Source organism: Scylla paramamosain, chromosome 15, assembly GCF_035594125.1.
Source record: "Scylla paramamosain isolate STU-SP2022 chromosome 15, ASM3559412v1, whole genome shotgun sequence".
Lineage (NCBI taxonomy): Eukaryota > Metazoa > Arthropoda > Malacostraca > Decapoda > Portunidae > Scylla > Scylla paramamosain.
Window position 1 is genome coordinate 11,271,012 of NC_087165.1, and position 17,500 is coordinate 11,288,511.

Genomic DNA, 17,500 nt, shown 5'->3' on the forward strand with positions numbered 1-17,500 from the left:
AGAGAGAGAGAGAGAGAGAGAGAGAGAGAGAGAGAGAGAGAGAGAGAGAGAGAGAGAGAGAGAGAGAGAGAGAATGTGTGTGTGTGTGTGTGTGTGTGTGTCTGTGTGTGTGTGTTTGTGTGTTTGGACGTGGTGAACTCTGTGGCCCTGGTTCGATTCCTGCCACAAGCCGGCCATCTTTCAAGGTACGCTGAGTGGTCCAAGGAAATCCACATGCTTCCTGCCAGCCGTATCTTCGATGATGATTGCTCTGGGGACGGCATGATCCTCTGCAAAGGCGCCGCCCAATATACTCCTGCCTGTTCTAACACGGGTGGAGGACAACCAACCAGCCTCCACATATAGAAAGGCATGCCATTTCAGCCCCCCGAGAAGAAATGAAGAAGGATTGCTGACCGGATTTACTTCTGACGTTCTGAAAAAAAAAAGACATTCATGAGTACGTACATTTCGTGTAGCTCTCACACACACACACACACACACACACACACACACACACACACACACACACACACGAAGTAAGTATTTTTAATAAGTTCAGTAGGTACACCTGATTTAAATCAAACAGACATATGTAATACTATAATAGATTGATTAGCACATTGGTTGGCTGTAATGTAAGAATTTGGAAAAAAAAAGAAAAAAATATATATACATCCTAATGAGTAACAAATCTAAACTACCCAACAACATGAATTTATGCTTAACTGCACACTACTAAATGTAAACTGTTGAACATCGAATATGTAATTAAATATGATAACATAATGAACACAACGTGAACTAGAGCAATTCAGATACGGTGCCAAAACTAATATAAAATGTATGTACATGTATTTTGACCGAAAATGAAAGTAAAAGGAAAACCTAAAACATTGATGAGGACGTTTATAGTAACATGAATTAATCATTGTTGTACAATAATCAAAGCAGCAAAGCACTTTATATGAATCTGTTTAAAAGGCACGGCCTCGTTATTAATTAGCTGGTTCCATGAAGAATTTTCGTGTGAATGTTCAGGCGACGAACACACTCCAGCTCATGGAGCTCTGCTTGCGCCGCGCCGCACTGTCTGAGCCGCGCCGACATCTCCAGAGGACTTCGCCCGCAGCTACAAGTACTTCAGCTGGTGTCCTAATTGCCTGGACATGATCAGTGCCCAGCGATCCACTGAATGAAAGGTGGTGCACATCATTTGTTTTACCACCAGTCCTGTAAAGTCAGGAATCGTTACACACAACTTTGACGTGTGGATGATGTAGAGGAAGTGACTCATTATTGTAAGGCTCAGTGCCGACTGTGACATCAATGTAACTATTAAATGAATCCATTATGTGTATGGGTTGATGCGTAAGTCAGCGTGGCGCCATATGCCCACGAGTAGCGGATCATGCAAGCTGAGCGCTGGGTACCTGAACTGTACGTAACACACGCCCCTGCATATTGTTATGCGAACCACCAGTAGCTACTTTATATCCCAGTCATGTAATTTTCTTATAGGCATTGAGAACCCATCCGTATAAAATAATTGACATTAAGGCTATTTCATACATATGAAATATGGAATATCTTTATTTAATAAAGATATAAATAACGTGGAAAATTTTGGCTTTAGCGTGGGCGAGTGACGGAAGACAGTGTGCGTCCCTCGTGAATACACTGCCGCGGCACACAGCCTGCCCACCACTCAACCACCATCTCGCCCACGCGGCTCAGGATGGCTCACCATGCATCACTGGAAAAAAATTTACTCTCAACATTAGTGACTGACACACACACACACACACGCACGCACACACACACACACACACACACACACACACACACACACACACACACACACACACACACACACACACATACACACACACATGCGATTCCCACCATGGTACGAGCCATCAATCAATAATCCCTTCTAGATTAGACTTACCTTTAGGATTATTAAGTATTTCCCCACCCCCTATGTACATTTTCAGTTTGTTAACTGCCTAAATAATAAACCGTTTATTATTATTAATATTATTATTATTATTATTATTATTACTATTATTATTACATACACACAGGTAAATATATGTATCATTTCCTTGTCTTTCGGAGTTATTCCGCCCTGTGGCTTCCTGACCTAACACATTTGATGACATTTTACGGTTTAGTTTCCGTGATGGATTTGTGCGCTGTTTTCATGCCGTCTCCTTTCCTTTCTTTTAGCTTGGAAATCGAATGAGTGATTGATCGGTCAGTGTAATTTCTTTGTTGCGCAATACCTAGAGTTGTATAAAAAAAAAGAAAAAAAGCTGAAGAGAAAAAAAAAAAACGTGTGTGTGTGTGTGTGTGTGTGTGTGTGTGTGTGTGTGTGTGTGTGTGTGTGTGTGTGTGTGTGTGTGCGCGCGCGCGCGCGTGTGTGCTCACTATACGTTAGTTTTTTTTTTTATTTGTTTTTGCTTTGACGTGTTCCTACATAAAAATTCGGTCTGTAAAAAAACAAAAGTTGTTCGAATTTCGATGAAATGATGAATTGTGTTCTTACTTGGCGGTTGTGAGTATTCGTGCATGTCTCTCACAATACGAAGTATGATTTACAGGTGTAATGGTTCAATCCATTACACACACACACACACACACATATATATATATATATATATATATATATATATATATATATATATATATATATATATATATATATATATATATATATATATATATATATATATATATAAAACACTCGCGAGTTTAAGTTTTAACGTTTCATTAATAAATTCAATTTTCGTATTATCCCAATGATTTTCCCACATTCTCTAGTTGTTTGTATTGAAGTAGAAAAATCCTAGATCAGTTTTTTTTTCTTTTTTAACTTTTTTTTTTTTTTTTTTTAATCAGAATGTTCATATTTCAAGCAATTATATTTCCGTTTATGTTCATTGAGATTAGTGACACTTGACTGCTGTCGACAGGGGAAAGATAGTGAGGTGTTGCCGTCACTCCCAGGTCAATCTGCCTCGCGAACAACAAACACTTTGTAGGCAGAGTTTTTGAGTGGTGTTTCTTTGCTTGGCGGTGGTGGTGGTGGTGGTTGTGGTCTGTGTGTGTGTGTGTGTGTGTGTGTGTGTGTGTGTGTGTGTGTGTGTGTGTGTGTGTGTGTGTGTGTGTGTGTGTGTGTGTGTGTGTGTGTGTGTGTGTGTGTGTGTGTGTGTGTGTGTGTGTGTGTGTGTGCTCGTGCATGCGCGATTGTAAGTCAGAGAGAGAGAGAGAGAGAGAGAGAGAGAGAGAGAGAGAGAGAGAGAGAGAGAGAGAGAGAGAGAGAGAGAGAGAGAGAGAGAGAGAGAGAAATTAATTCCTCTCCATTTTCATTATGAAATACGTTAATCAAATGTCATTGACCACCTGCTATCTGTTTTTCCAGCTGTTCATATAAACGCTAACGAGGTACACATATGCAGGTTTTCGCTTAAAAAAGAATAGGGGGACGATGAAAAGTTAAGCAGGTCGCCTCTCTAATATTTATTCACAGGTGGAAGGTGTCAGTAATGAAGGGATAAAGACACGCGAGGCAAATCATATGTGGAGGGAGTTTGGTTATGTCAGACATTGGTGTATAAACAGACTTCTTTTATTATTCTTATCGGCGTGTTATGGGATGCAGATATTAACATTCAAAACAGCCACAGTTCTCATAAATATAATGTAAAAATAAGAATAAGCTTCCTTCACAATATTTAACATGAATAAATTCTGAGGTTGGTAGTGTTTGCATGAACTGTAAGCGATATACAGAAAAGCAAACAATGGGTCAGGCTAAATAATCACCATTCGTCAGTGAACGTAACGTGGTTTGATGGCGGGACGGTGGTTCCGGCATGTACATTGATATAATCTAGTTATTACAAATAAACATTTAATTTTCTTTCCCATCACGCACATACAATCATTGGGTGTACTATTACTACTACTACTATTACTACTACTACTACTACTACTACTACTACTACTACTACTGCTACTACTACTGCTACTACTACTACTACTACTTCTACTACTACTACTACTACTACTACTACTACTACTACTACTACTACTACTATTAAAAATATGGCGTCCGTAGGTGGTGGCATGTAGGTTGTCAGGAAAAGCGGCTCGTCACTCCTCCGTTACGTTTCAGCGAAAATCAGGTTATGATGATTAGTGGCAAGATGGATTAGATTTGTTGCTAATACCAAACCCTCGATATTGTTTTTTAGTCCACACCCACCCACCCACCCACCCACACACACACGCACACACACACACGCCAATTATCTTTGTCTTGTGATCGCGTTCATTCGTCATAATTATGAGCACGAATTTAATTTTTTATCAAACTGAAAGACTAATAAGTGTGTTGTCGTTTGATGTATGACAGAGCCACCGCCCGGGCTGGTGTGGGGCGGCAGTGGGGTGGAGCTGGGCAAGACCACTGAAGAAGAGAGGGTGGGTGCTGTGGCCAGGACCTGGTTTACGATACTGGCCACTCGAGCTACGGCCGACACCACCATCACCTGCTCCACCACCAACGCCTCCGTCTCCTCGGGCATCATGAACACAGTCTCCACCACGCTGAAGGTCAACCGTGAGTACTGCGCCTTAGTTGATGTTGCGCCTTGATAATGTGGGTGCAGGCATCTTATATTTCTTTGTCTGTCTTGATGCTTCCTTAATACTTTTTTTATATGTCTTTGTGTTTATTTGTTTCTCTCTCTCTCTCTCTCTCTCTCTCTCTCTCTCTCTCTCTCTCTCTCTCTCTCTCTCTCTCTCTCTCTCTCTCTCTCTCTCAACAATATTCTCCTAATCCTAAGCCTTCCCATATTGCTGATCTTTTATTCAGCCTTCTGTTCATCTGATCATCGTTTGGTGACCATTCCTTTCATGCGATACTTATAATTCAATGGGCACGGCGATGAAAAGATGAAATTCAGCTTCACTACACCCTCTACCATTCCGTCATTGCATGTGCTTTATAGTAACACCACTGTGGCGTTGTGCTCCCAGCGACTCCCCGCCATGTAATACCTAGCAGGGCGGGCACATTCTCCAAGCGTTCCAGCCAGAGTTCCTTATCGCAAAAACTTTACATGCCTGCTAAGCCTTCAGGGAGACTTCGGGTGGGATGGAGTTTCGGTACTTTGGAACCGTGAACTCGATACATCCTTCCTAACTTTCCCGACTTTTTTTTTTTTCTTTTTGCCGGATCGCTCCACCGCTGTTGTGGAATAACCCTTTCATATCCCGTAACCTCATCATCCACCCACACCGCGGCAGACCTTGAGGGAGTGATGGTTTCGCTTTTATCTCTTCTGATCTTCAGTGTTTCTATCTCCTTTACTTTGGCTTTCAACTTCCTCAGTTGTACGTCACTAATCACTGGGAGGTTATTCATCTCTTTGTTCTTTGCTGTTTTCATATCCATACATTTGTTTTTCGTCTGTTTGTGGCAGGATTTGATAGGTATGCTATAGTCACCAGTGTTCTACCTTTTTATACATCTTCTATTTCTTTAAAATATTATTTGTTTATTTTATTTTGTCCTCTATTTTTTACGCATTTGTTTATTTTTTTTCCTATTTATCTTCTATTTTATTTTATTTATTTATTTTTTTTATCTTTGTGCAGACAGCATCACGTGCATCTCATTCTTCAAGGATTGGTCAATAAGATCTTCACTTGCATTATTTATCGCACAACTCACAAACGCTCACGTTGCCAATGAAAGAATTATTTCCGTGTGCCGTCCATCCATCTCTTGATTTTATTTTTTATTACACTTTGCACGCGTGCACACGTGCGTACGTACTTACGTGTGTGTGTGTGTGTGTGTGTGTGTGTGTGTGTGTGTGTGTGTGTGTGTGTGTGTGTAGAGAGAGAGAGAGAGAGAGAGAGAGAGAGAGAGAGAGAGAGAGAGAGAGAGAGAGAGAGAGAGAGAGAGAGAGAGAGAGAGAGAGAGAGAGAGAGAGAGAGAGAGAGAGAGAAAGAGAAAGCGAGAATGAGAGAGACTTCTACTATCATAATAACACGCAACTTTCTCTTGCCTTACTGCTTTTAATGCAGTGCGTCACGCTTCACGAAGTCTCTTCCGTAGGCTGAGGCAAGGATATCACGCGGTGACCCAGATACGCGTCCATCCCTGAGCACTGACGCGGGAGGCGAGGCAGCGGTGTAACAGTGGCCTCGTTACCACTAATCTTTCCCTTCAGTCCCGCGTCCACGGTTCGTTGGTTCCCAGTGGAGCACTTTCAGGTGTTTATTTCCCCGCCACTCAGCAGTGACGGCGGGCTGCGGGGTGGAGGGCGGTCAAGAGGGTCTTAACGTTATGACAGGAGAAAACAGAAATCCAGATGGTCCTTACGGATGACTGGTGCGATCAGGTTTCTATTAACAGACGGAAGGGTGACCTCGACATACTGACAGCCTGCGTTCTCCCTTCAATCCATGAAAAATGTCATATTTCATGATTGCGCTTCCCGGACTGACATCCTGTGTTCATGGCTAACACTGGCATCATAAACAGAAATGCTACAGATGCAAGTATTTTTGTAACTCTGCAGGAAAATAAAAACACTCAGTACGAAAGCTGAGCCATTTGATGAAAATAATTAATTGACAAAAAAAAAAAAAAAAACTTAAATCTCCAGGCAATGATCTGCCATGGACCGGGAAGTGCTCCCTTGACTTACTGATCGCACTGTGAACTGCAGCAACATCCGCAACCTGCCCTCGGAGATCCGCACGCCGCCTCTTTGTAAAAAAATTCAGGCATTTATCTCAGATGTATGTACCATGTTATACATATGCATATTATATGCACGACCACTTGGGCGCACACCTGTGGACGCGCCCCTCTCACCTCCTCACCTTATCTGACTATCCTAGATGTCTCGGTACCCTGGGAAAAGACCTGTGCTCACACCTTTCGCCAGTTATCACCTCCACACTCTTTTCTCCTAAACCACGTGAAAAATATATTGTATGTGATTGGTGGATGCCTCTCGGGACGGGATAAATGAGTTAAGGGTCCAAGAGTGGGCTGGAGGGACATCAGCATTTCACTTCGAGGCGAGCACATTGTGTATTCCCTACTTCATGTCTACGTCTAATAAACGAAAGTAAGTTATAAAATGTGACTCCTTCAAACCATATCCCCAGCCTGTACGAGGCAGAATGGGAGGACGATATACCACGCCCGGTACAAAAGCAGCATCAGAGGTGTACGAACCCGATACTTAAGTGAAGTTAGAATTCAGGAGAAGGTTGAATATTTTGGAAAAAAAGAAGGGAACAAACGAGGATACCAACGTGTCCAAGCTTGACACGTCCGCCGATTGAGAGGAGGGAAAGTGGAGAAAGAAATGATATCGCAACCTTCATACAGACACTTGATTTATTGTAGGTTTCTATCACGCTAAAGTTACAGGTGATATGATCCAGACTTGAATCTCGGTCGGAGATCCTTTGAGTTTGTCTCCATGCTGTAGGCACTCTGCCAAGACGCCCTCAGCACGCATGGCACGGCATATGGCTTACCATTCATCCTCTAATCATTGGAGAAGGCCTTTGTCCTCCAGTTAATTATATTATGTGATGATGATGACCTGTTCAGATGGTATGTGACACGCACACACACACACACACACACAGCCCACCTGCTCAATGGAAACGTCCTTCCATGTCACAGGAAACAGAAATTCGTAATCCAAGAAGGTTGTAAGAGCTTTTAGTAATGAGCGAGGAGTCATCTCCCCCATGAGTAAGGTATTGATGTGTGATGAATGGGAGGTCTCAGTCTAATTTATAGGCTGGACTATATGAGCTTGAAAGTCTCTTTATGGAAGGAATGCACGCAGATGATCATGATTATAAAACAAAATATAAAAACCGATTTGAAATGTACATACACACACACACACACACACACACACACACACACACATACACACACACACACACACACACACACACACAGAGCAGACGAATAACACACACAGTTGACGCTCCCTGGTCGTGGACGCTCAGTAGAAATAAGTCGACGAACAACAAGCTGTTTTTTTTTTACACGTTTTAGTAAATTCACATCATCACAAGTCTGCAAGACTGAACTAGAACTGCAAAAAGACTTATAAAGAATCACCACATGTAAAAACGTGCCCAAAATCAAGCTAAACAAGTGAATCGCCACTGAAAACTTAATATACGTACTCACAGAAGACAAGCATGAAGCGTGCAGACCCAAAAAGCCAACAGCCAACTACAACACTCAAAGCCGCAGCACAATAGCGTGGCATGCTAAGTCAGGCAGTGGCGAACGCTAAAACCCTATAAGCCATATTTCGAAGTAAACGGTCTTTGATGCAACTTAATGCAAGAAAATTCTAGACTCAGGGTTTAGTGATACATCATTAGGCATGGTGGTTATGAATCACAAACGAGTTATGATATAAATGGTCCCGTCTCTTGTGTTACAACTTCATCTGTGGCAGTTGTGACACTGGTGTACACAAACAGGTACATCCAATGGTTTGGTAAGTTACCAGATGAATCTCAGCAACACACACACACACACACACACACACACACACACACGCACTGGTATTGCTGTGTAAGATTAAAATTCTTTATTGTATTACTAGTCTTTTCAACTGTCCACATTTTTTTCTTAAATTATCGCTATAGAAGCTGGGACTACCAGCAACTCGTTTACCTTCAAAGGTTAGTCTCCCGGTCACTGGAATTCGCTAAGTCACTTCTGCTGGTGGGCGGAATAGCTTTTAAATGTAAAGGGTTAGTCCAATAAAAGACAGCTTTCTCGCAGAAATTGCGACGGACGTCTTATTCCTCAGGTGAAAGCTTTTCATCACTGGCAGGAAAGTCTTCAGTGTCCCGGAAACACGTCCCCACCGCCTGTAAGTGACCCGTGCTAGCAAGATAAATAGACCCATTCCGCCTCTCCACCTCTGGACGACAAGTTACATAGATGGCAAGACTGACCTATCAACTGTTCCTATGCAATACAGCCGAGCTTTAAGTGTTGTGCTCTTTGGTGATGCTTGTCAGTCTTTCCTCCGCCATCACTCTCTACATTCAAGAATATTTCTTTCACACACATACACACACACACACACACACACACACACACACACACACACACACACACACACACACACACACACACACACACACACACACACACACACAGACACACACACACACACACCTCATGTTCATATGTGGTTGATATCAATCATGCTCTTACAGAGAAAAACAAAATGTGAGTTTAGTGTCATGTCATTATAAAATAAAATGAATAATTTCTCTTAACGCTTCTATATTGCAAAATATGTTACTAGAATTAGTTTTCATGCTATAAAAAGTATTTAATTACGAATAATGTTATTAGTGTTTTTCCACTTCTTTTACGAAATGGTTTATTTTTTTTATAAGTTTATGAACATTTCATGTTGCATAGTTTTATCGTTTACGTATGTACATTTCCCTCTGCTATGGAATAAAGTTTATGGTTCACGGAATTTTAAAAACCATAAATCTATCTATCCGCCCATCTAGTTTTTCCTTGGTAAAGTGTATCTAGTGTAACACCTCGAGTAAAAGTGCATACGTCACGGCTGCCTCCTGGTGCAGGGGGAAGCGAGAATGACGCTCAAAGATTTGAGACCCAGAAAACAGAGATGAACTACGAGTTTATGAATGAATTTCCCGACAAGGATTGCTTTGTTTCTTATTACACTAGCATTAGTATGCAATTTGCAACCATTTTGTCTGAGTCGTCATGAGCAGTTCTTGGTCAACCAATGTGATAAGAGTCGATATGTTCACTCCTCCGCAAATAGAGTTACAGTGCATTGGCAAGCGCTATTTTTGTTGGTGCATTAAAGTTTTATTCACACTTGTTACTATAATTATGGTGCTGACAGAACAGTGGAGCTTAATTACCACTGCAATTAATTTATACAGAATTAATTGTTTCGTGGGTAGGGCTGATATATATATATATATATATATATATATATATATATATATATATATATATATATATATATATATATATATATATATATATATATATATATATATATATATACATATATATACTCCTAAGTGCACACACACACACACACACACACACACACACACACACACACACACACACACACACACACACACACACACACACACACACACCGTGCTTTAGTAGAAAGTAAAGAAAATTATTAATTAAATGTTGTGAGCCTTCATTCCTTCTCTAGACACTCTCCGAATTCCTCATTAGGACAAGAGCTCTTGATCAGGGCTCTGAGAGTGTCAACAACTGACACTTGCCCCGAGGGGCGCTTCTTTCTGCCTCACGCGCTTGTATGCAATGGGAAGGACATAACGGTCTCCGGCCCAATTACTCTATTAGACTTATATATATATATATATATATATATATATATATATATATATATATATATATATATATATATATATATATATATATATATATATATATATATATATATATATATATATATATATATATATATATATATATAAAATTAAACATGGTCATAAATTGTTTATTGTCTTTCCTAATGTTTCTTGCTTTTCTGGCGACAGTGGCGCCACTCACGGTACAGCTGGAGGCCCCTGGGGAATGGGTGAGCGCCGGCCAGCAGACATCCTTCAGGTGCCGCGTGGTGGGCTCCTCGCCACCGCCAGTCGTGCAGTGGTGGCTGGGCGGCCGCCGCCTTACTGCGAATGCGCCGCTGGTGAGTACAACAAAAAGCACTGGAGGGGCGGCAGTGGCGACTGGAAACGTCAGCAAAAGTTGAAATAATGCCATTTGTTGCTTTGCCTTTCTCTCTCTCTCTCTCTCTCTCTCTCTCTCTCTCTCTCTCTCTCTCTCTCTCTCTCTCTCTCTCTTGTGGTAGCGTTGTGGCGGGCCATGTGGTTCACAGATAGTTTTGATTCCCCATCCAGACAGAAATATCTGGTTGGCGGTGTGTATCCTGTAACGTGGAACTTCCTCTTTACCTCATGGAAGGCAGGTCTAGATGGAGGTAGGGAATTGTGACCTTCACGCCATCACGACCAGGCGGCTGCAGGAGGCAATGCTCATCTCCTGTGTGTGTGTGTGTGTGTGTGTGTGCGTGTGTGTGTGTGGTATATTCTAGGCCACACGTGAGCGATATAATAATGTAATAAAAAGAACGTGTCTGCGCCACCACTGACTGTCTCCTCCGACTCTTATATTTAGCCTGGATTTCATTACTTCCTGCCGGTGTAGCAACGCTGTGCACCTTCTGCTCAGCATTATATGAGCAGCCTTCCGTCAAGCCCTTCCTTCTTGTGGTTTACGTATTGATATGATTAATTCGTTAGTTGGTGGCACATCGGCATTCAGATAGCTGTTGGTTAATTTTTTAATGAAATGACATTATGGCTGCATAAAAAAAAACTGTCAATAGGAATATCTGTTTACGATGTTGTTATGCAATAGTTACAAAAAATATATAATTTGCATTTACATCGGTATTGATAATCTGCTAATGTTCTTATATGATATTACCTGTAACATTTTGGGTAAAGGTGAGAGAATAATTGTCTTCGTACAACTGGAAAAGATATATTACTCTCTGTCCTAATTTGGTTTCATTTTGAAATTAATTGAAATTTAAGCAGAGTTCTGAAGGAAGTCAAAAACACTGAAAATTATTTTATTGTTGTTTTGAGGCGATCTTTCGTTACAAGACTGCACGTTGAGTAATAGACTGTCCACGGCACACATGACGAGAGAGAGAGAGAGAGAGAGAGAGAGAGAGAGAGAGAGAGAGAGAGAGAGAGAGAGAGAGAGAGAGAGAGAGAGAGAGAGAGAGATGATGAGAGATGGTGAGTGGTCAGGATTTGCCTTGCGTAGTCCAGCTGATTATACTTTCTAATGTTCTTATATTCTTATGAGTCATAAATGTTCACCGTTTTTAAACTTGCTATGTTGCCATATTTTCCTCCTACCAGGATGCAACTTTCTATACAACTTTCATTCATTTTCCAGAGTTGCTAGTAGTGAAAAAGTCGCTGTGGTGATCTAAGTGGAATGACAATACCAATCGTGTGCACCATTGTCCACCAACCTCTTATGTCTAACACGTCTTCAATCTTGCCTTTTTTTTGGAATGTATCCTGTGTGTGTGTGTGTGTGTGTGTGTGTGTGTGTGTGTGTGTGTGTGTGTGTGTGTGTTCCCTCGCTTTCTCACTTGAATTCAGCTATCACGGACATCAGTGACATATAAATTGTGAATTGAATTTCTGTCTGAGCTCTGTTTCTTTAATAACCTCAAGACCCGCTTCTCCCTGCTTGTTTGTACTGAACTCTCCGTCTCTGCTGGCGTTGTGTTGCTTCGCTTTCATTTTCACTGAACGTTTACACTTTTATTCCGAACTTCACACCGAATTCCGGAACAGCGGATGCAAGTCAAATTTTATTTTCTACTTTGCTATCCCGGAGAGACTTGATATGATGTTTTCTTTTCATTTATTTTGTTGGAAGACTTTAACACCAGAGAAGCTTCACCGCACACTTCCTTCACACAACTTGGAGTCATTCTTAGGAAATTAGGAAATCTTGACTCCAGTCTGATTGTTTGGAATTTTATGATGGAAATTTGCAATGATGAATTGTTTTTTACTCTTTCTCTCTCTCTTTCTCTCTCTCTCTTTCTTTCTCTCTCTCTCTCTCTCTCTCTCTCTCTCTCTCTCTCTCTCTCTCTCTCTCTCTCTCTCTCTCTCTCTCTCTCTCTGTAACTCAATATCCTGCCTCAGAGAAACTTAATTTTTATCCTTGCAGACTTCAGTGGGCGGGAACGTGAGCGTGAGCACGGTGAGGTTGACGCCGCAGCCTGGCGATCACAAGGTGCCGCTGGTGTGCAAAGCATACAGCCCCAACCTGGCCGGCAGCGTCCTCCAGGATCAGCTCATCCTCGCCGTCCACTGTGAGTACTGCTGCTCACTGCTGTTGCCAACTCTTTTTTTAACATCTGCATTTTGAGTATTTATTGCGTAAATACTTTATAGTTAAAGGAAGACAAGTTTCGTTCATGAACAGAGTCATATCAATGTGTGTGTGTGTGTGTGTGTGTGTGTGTGTCAACAGTCGTGCCTGTCGCCACGGTGAACGTGCATGGTGGCGGGTCTGAGGCGGCTACCGTGCGAGAAGGCAGCATCATCACCTTCACCTGTCACCTGCAGGCCAACCCCTCCGTCTACAACATTACCTGGTTCCATAACGTGAGTCCGGTGGCTTTTATTCATCTATATAATTTGAGTATTTGTTCTATCGAAGGTTTTTACCTGTAAGAGGGGCCTCGGCTAGGTGAAGCAATAAAAAAAAAAAAAAAGATTCACTAAAGGTGCCAGTCCCTTAAGAAGACAGTGTCATGAAATCTTCTTGAGAGAGTTTGTCGTAAGCAGGATAAAATACAGAAGCACTCAGGGCGTCACAGTAAAACATATGGATGATTGAGAATACTGGTTAACTTTTGCATTAGGAAGATGGACAGAATAGTTTTGAGAAAAAGAAAAATCTTATGCGGAAATGCAACATTGGAGGGTTGGGGGACGGGGCATACTCGTACAGTCAGCAGTATTGGAAGAGCAGTCATCGTGAAAATAGCGATAGAATATAGCAAGAGACGCAACATTGCGGCGAAGAGAGAGAGGCTGAAGACAAACAGTTAGAGGAGAGGAATTGACGAAATTTTCATACATTCTTTCCATTGTTCTCCTTATTTTTTTTTACTCAGAAAAAGTATTCAATATACATTTCGGAGAGAGGTATGTTAACAAATAACAAATACATAGATATGATTATATTTAAAGAGGAGGAAGAAAATATCTCTCACTACATCTTACGGAAGTGTGAAGGTGAAAGTGGGACATGAGAAAAAGTGGAGAAAAAGCTTACCTGAATTTGCAAGTCAGATGTGAGTGCAGGAAGAGGCGAGAAGCAAAACTGTGAGAAGAGTAGAGTAATTACCTGCAGTAGGGAAACGTTGAGAAAAATAGTAATATAATTGGAAAAGATGTGTGAGAAACGGCAGTGGAAAGTAAGTGTCATAATGTGTCCAGTAAAGACCTTCCGTGGAGTTAAAATTCCAGGGTGTAGGAGATGCCGTAAAATATGGAATTGTTCAAAAGAAAGTGAAGTAATAATAATACATGTAGGTATATTCTGTACTATTTTCTTATTTACAAATAAAATTATATATATACTTAGTATTCTAAATCTAAACTGTGTGTGTGTGTGTGTGTGTGTGTGTGTGTGTGTGTGTGTGTGTGTGTGTGTGTTTTATACACACACACTTTATGGTCAGAATACTGTATATATGCAACAAAAAACAAAAACAAAAAAATACATAGAAAATATACCAAATACTAGTATTCTTACTTCATTTTCTTTTTTATTCTTTAATCTTGAATAGAAGCTTTAATAAAGACAATCTGTCTTGTCTATGCCTATGTAAGACATCGAACACATTACTTTGTATGGAACTGTGGAAAAAAATCAGTCTCTACTATGAGAAATATTTTCCATCTATTGTAATGATCAGTCAGGGAGCTGATAATGGAAGACTGGACAGGCGCGTTTTATCAAGAGTGAGAATATCGACCAAGACCAGAGCCGCTAATTACTGAGCAAGACAGGAGAGGCTGCCTCCGTTCCACACCCAGGCAGGAATCAGTGACCGTGCCTGTCACAAAGCTCCATTCGCTCTGTATCCTTGTCCTCAGTTTCACTATGAATTCATCTTTCTCTTCATCATTGCTAATCTATACGATATTAACTCTGTAGGTCCATCTCTATTTGGCGACATGTCTGTCTGCTGTCCTGTTTCTCAGCCACCCTTCCCCCTCGGCATGTCGTACCCTGCAACAAGAGCGCAGCCCAATACTCCCGTGCCGCTGTGCAATACTGCCGGGTATTGGAGTGGCCCACCCGAGCCGCGGACGAGATGCTTAATAGATCCTCCTTGTCCCGCCGCGCCTTGCTGAATGCACACACGCGGGAAAAGGCGGAGAAACACACAACGGACATGCATGATACACTGTAATATTCTCTCTCTCTCTCTCTCTCTCTCTCTCTCTCTCTCTCTCTCTCTCTCTCTCTGTCTCTCTCTCTCTCTCTCTCTCTATCTATCTATTTATCTATCTATCTCTCTCTCTCTCTTACTCAACAACATACTCGTACAACGTTTATGTGTGTGTGTGTGTGTGTGTGTGTGTGTGTGTGTGTGTGTGTGTGTTTGTGTGTGTGTGTGTGTGTGTGTTTGTAATTGCTGCTTATAATATAATAGCCAGAAAGAAAGCACACATACACAGACAGATACATATATTCTACAGGCAACGGTACAGCTGCTCGCGAATAACCTTAGGGGGTCCATGCGAGCGCCACAGAATTTTGCCCCCCATCTCATTGTGGGTGGCGTGCGCGTGTGAGGGAGCCAACGAGGGACACACACGAACACACTCGCCGGAACTGTCTTGCAAGTAATAGAGTTATACAGGATTTTGTTCATGAATCTGTTAATATCATGTGGCTTGTACCAATCTACACATTGACTCAGCTGTATAACAAAGAGACTGGACTTCTGCTGGTGCTATAATTAAGAACGAATTAGTTGAAAGTGACACTGAAGGTAAAGATCGTGGGGCCACCCTCTATAATTTGAGAGCTTCACTGTTTACTACACGTGACTAACCCTTGCAAAAAAGTGGCAACAAAATACTTATAATGATAAAAGAAGATAGCTGATTAAAAGATTAATTCTTGGCCTTTGAAACCCCATCCATCACCTCATCGCTGTTCATAGTGTGCAAGCGTCGGAGAGTCGCATGTCTCACGAGACGAAGACCACCTGTCACCCAGGAGATGCAGCTCACCCGTGCAAACTCTATTTCATGCGTTCATTTCCGTAAGAGATGGACTTTTTTTCCAATTTATTTATTTATCTACATTTTTCTTTAGCGTATGTATGCATACATGTATGCATAGCATGTGCTATTTTGTTAATATATGCATCAGTTAGTCAGTGATTCAGTAGTCAATCAATATGTCAGTGTCTGCCCGGCTGTTTGTGCCTAACTGTTTGTCTCTAACAAACATATTTACTTGTGTTCTCGTCACCTATGACCCGGTGTGTGCCTGTCACCGGGGCTGGTGTGTGTGTGTGTGTGTGTGTGTGTGTGTGTGTGTGTGTGTGTGTGTGTGTGTGGCGGGTGCAGTGTGTGCCTGTCACCGGGACTGGTGTGTGTGGCGGTGCAGTGTGTGCTTGTCATCGGGACTAGTGTATGTGGCGGTGTGGTGTGTGCCTGTCACCGGGGCTGGTGTGTGTGGCGGTGTGGTGTGTGCTTGTCACCGGGGCTGGTGTGTGTGTGTGTGTGTGTGTGTGGTGGGTACGGTGTGTGCCTGTCACCGAGGCTGTTGTGTGTGGCGGTGCGGTGTGTGTGTGCCTGTCACCGGGGCTGGTGTGTGTGGCAGTGCGGTGTGTGCCTCTCGCCGGGCTGGTGTGTATGGCGGTGCGGTGTGTGCCTCTCACCGTGGCTGATGTGTGTGGCGGTGTAATGTGTGCCTCTCACCGGGGCTGGTGTGTGTGTGGCGGTGCGGTGTGTGCCTCTCACTGGGCCTGGTGTGTGTGGTGGTGCAGTGTGTGCCTGTCACAGGGACTGGTGTGTGTGTGTGGCGGTGCGGTGTGTGCCTCTCACCGCGGCTGGTGTGGGTGGTGGTGCAGTGTGTGTCTGTTACCGGGGCTGGTGTATGTGGCGCTGCGGTGTGTGCCTCTCACCGGGGCTGGTGTCTCCCAGACAGGGGCGTGCGCTGCGGGGGTGGGCGTGGGGAGTGGAGGTGAACAACGCCACGCTGCGGCTGCTGAACGTGACGGCGGCCATGCGGGGACTGTACACCTGCGTCGGCAGCAACCCTGAGGGTGACGGCCAGAGCAACGCACTCAACCTGAACGTGGAGTGTGAGTACTGTGTGTGTGTGTGTTTGTGTGTGTGTGTGTGTGTGTGTGTGTGTGTGTATGTGTGTGTGTGTGTGTGTGTGACATAATATCCTTGTTTTGCGCGTGAATAGTTTTTTCCTCTCTTGGTCATGTGCTGCATGTAATGTGTTATTTATCCACTATATTTTCACACCTTTCCTGTCCCCAAACGTATTGTTTTCAACAGGATGCTTTCGTTTTCACGTTAATGCATTTATGTTCATAACATCTGTAATGTTATTGTAACTATTAGCTTACAATTGTTGTACGTTTATGTAACTAATGTGATTGTACGAAGTCTTTTTTGTGTGAACCTATAAGCTAGTGAATCCTCTTAGTCTGATAGCAAGGTTCTGATTTCTATAAGGAAGGCAGTGAATTTACACTTTTGGAAACCTTCATCTAAACTAAGCTTCGCCTTATAGGCAGCCCTT

General features: G+C 42.4%; 1 protein-coding gene across 3 annotated transcripts in view; it reads left to right on the top strand.

Annotated features, from left to right (window-relative positions):
* Positions 1-17,500, top strand: part of LOC135107428 (hemicentin-2-like) — a 194,722-nt gene that overhangs the window by 164,738 nt on the left and 12,484 nt on the right. For all 3 annotated transcript variants that reach the window (XM_064017280.1, XM_064017282.1, XM_064017281.1), the window contains 5 exons: positions 4,403-4,609; positions 10,648-10,799; positions 12,875-13,019; positions 13,181-13,314; positions 16,892-17,048. In XM_064017280.1, coding sequence (XP_063873350.1) covers positions 4,403-4,609; positions 10,648-10,799; positions 12,875-13,019; positions 13,181-13,314; positions 16,892-17,048 — 795 coding nt within the window. The remainder of the gene's footprint in view (positions 1-4,402; positions 4,610-10,647; positions 10,800-12,874; positions 13,020-13,180; positions 13,315-16,891; positions 17,049-17,500) is intronic.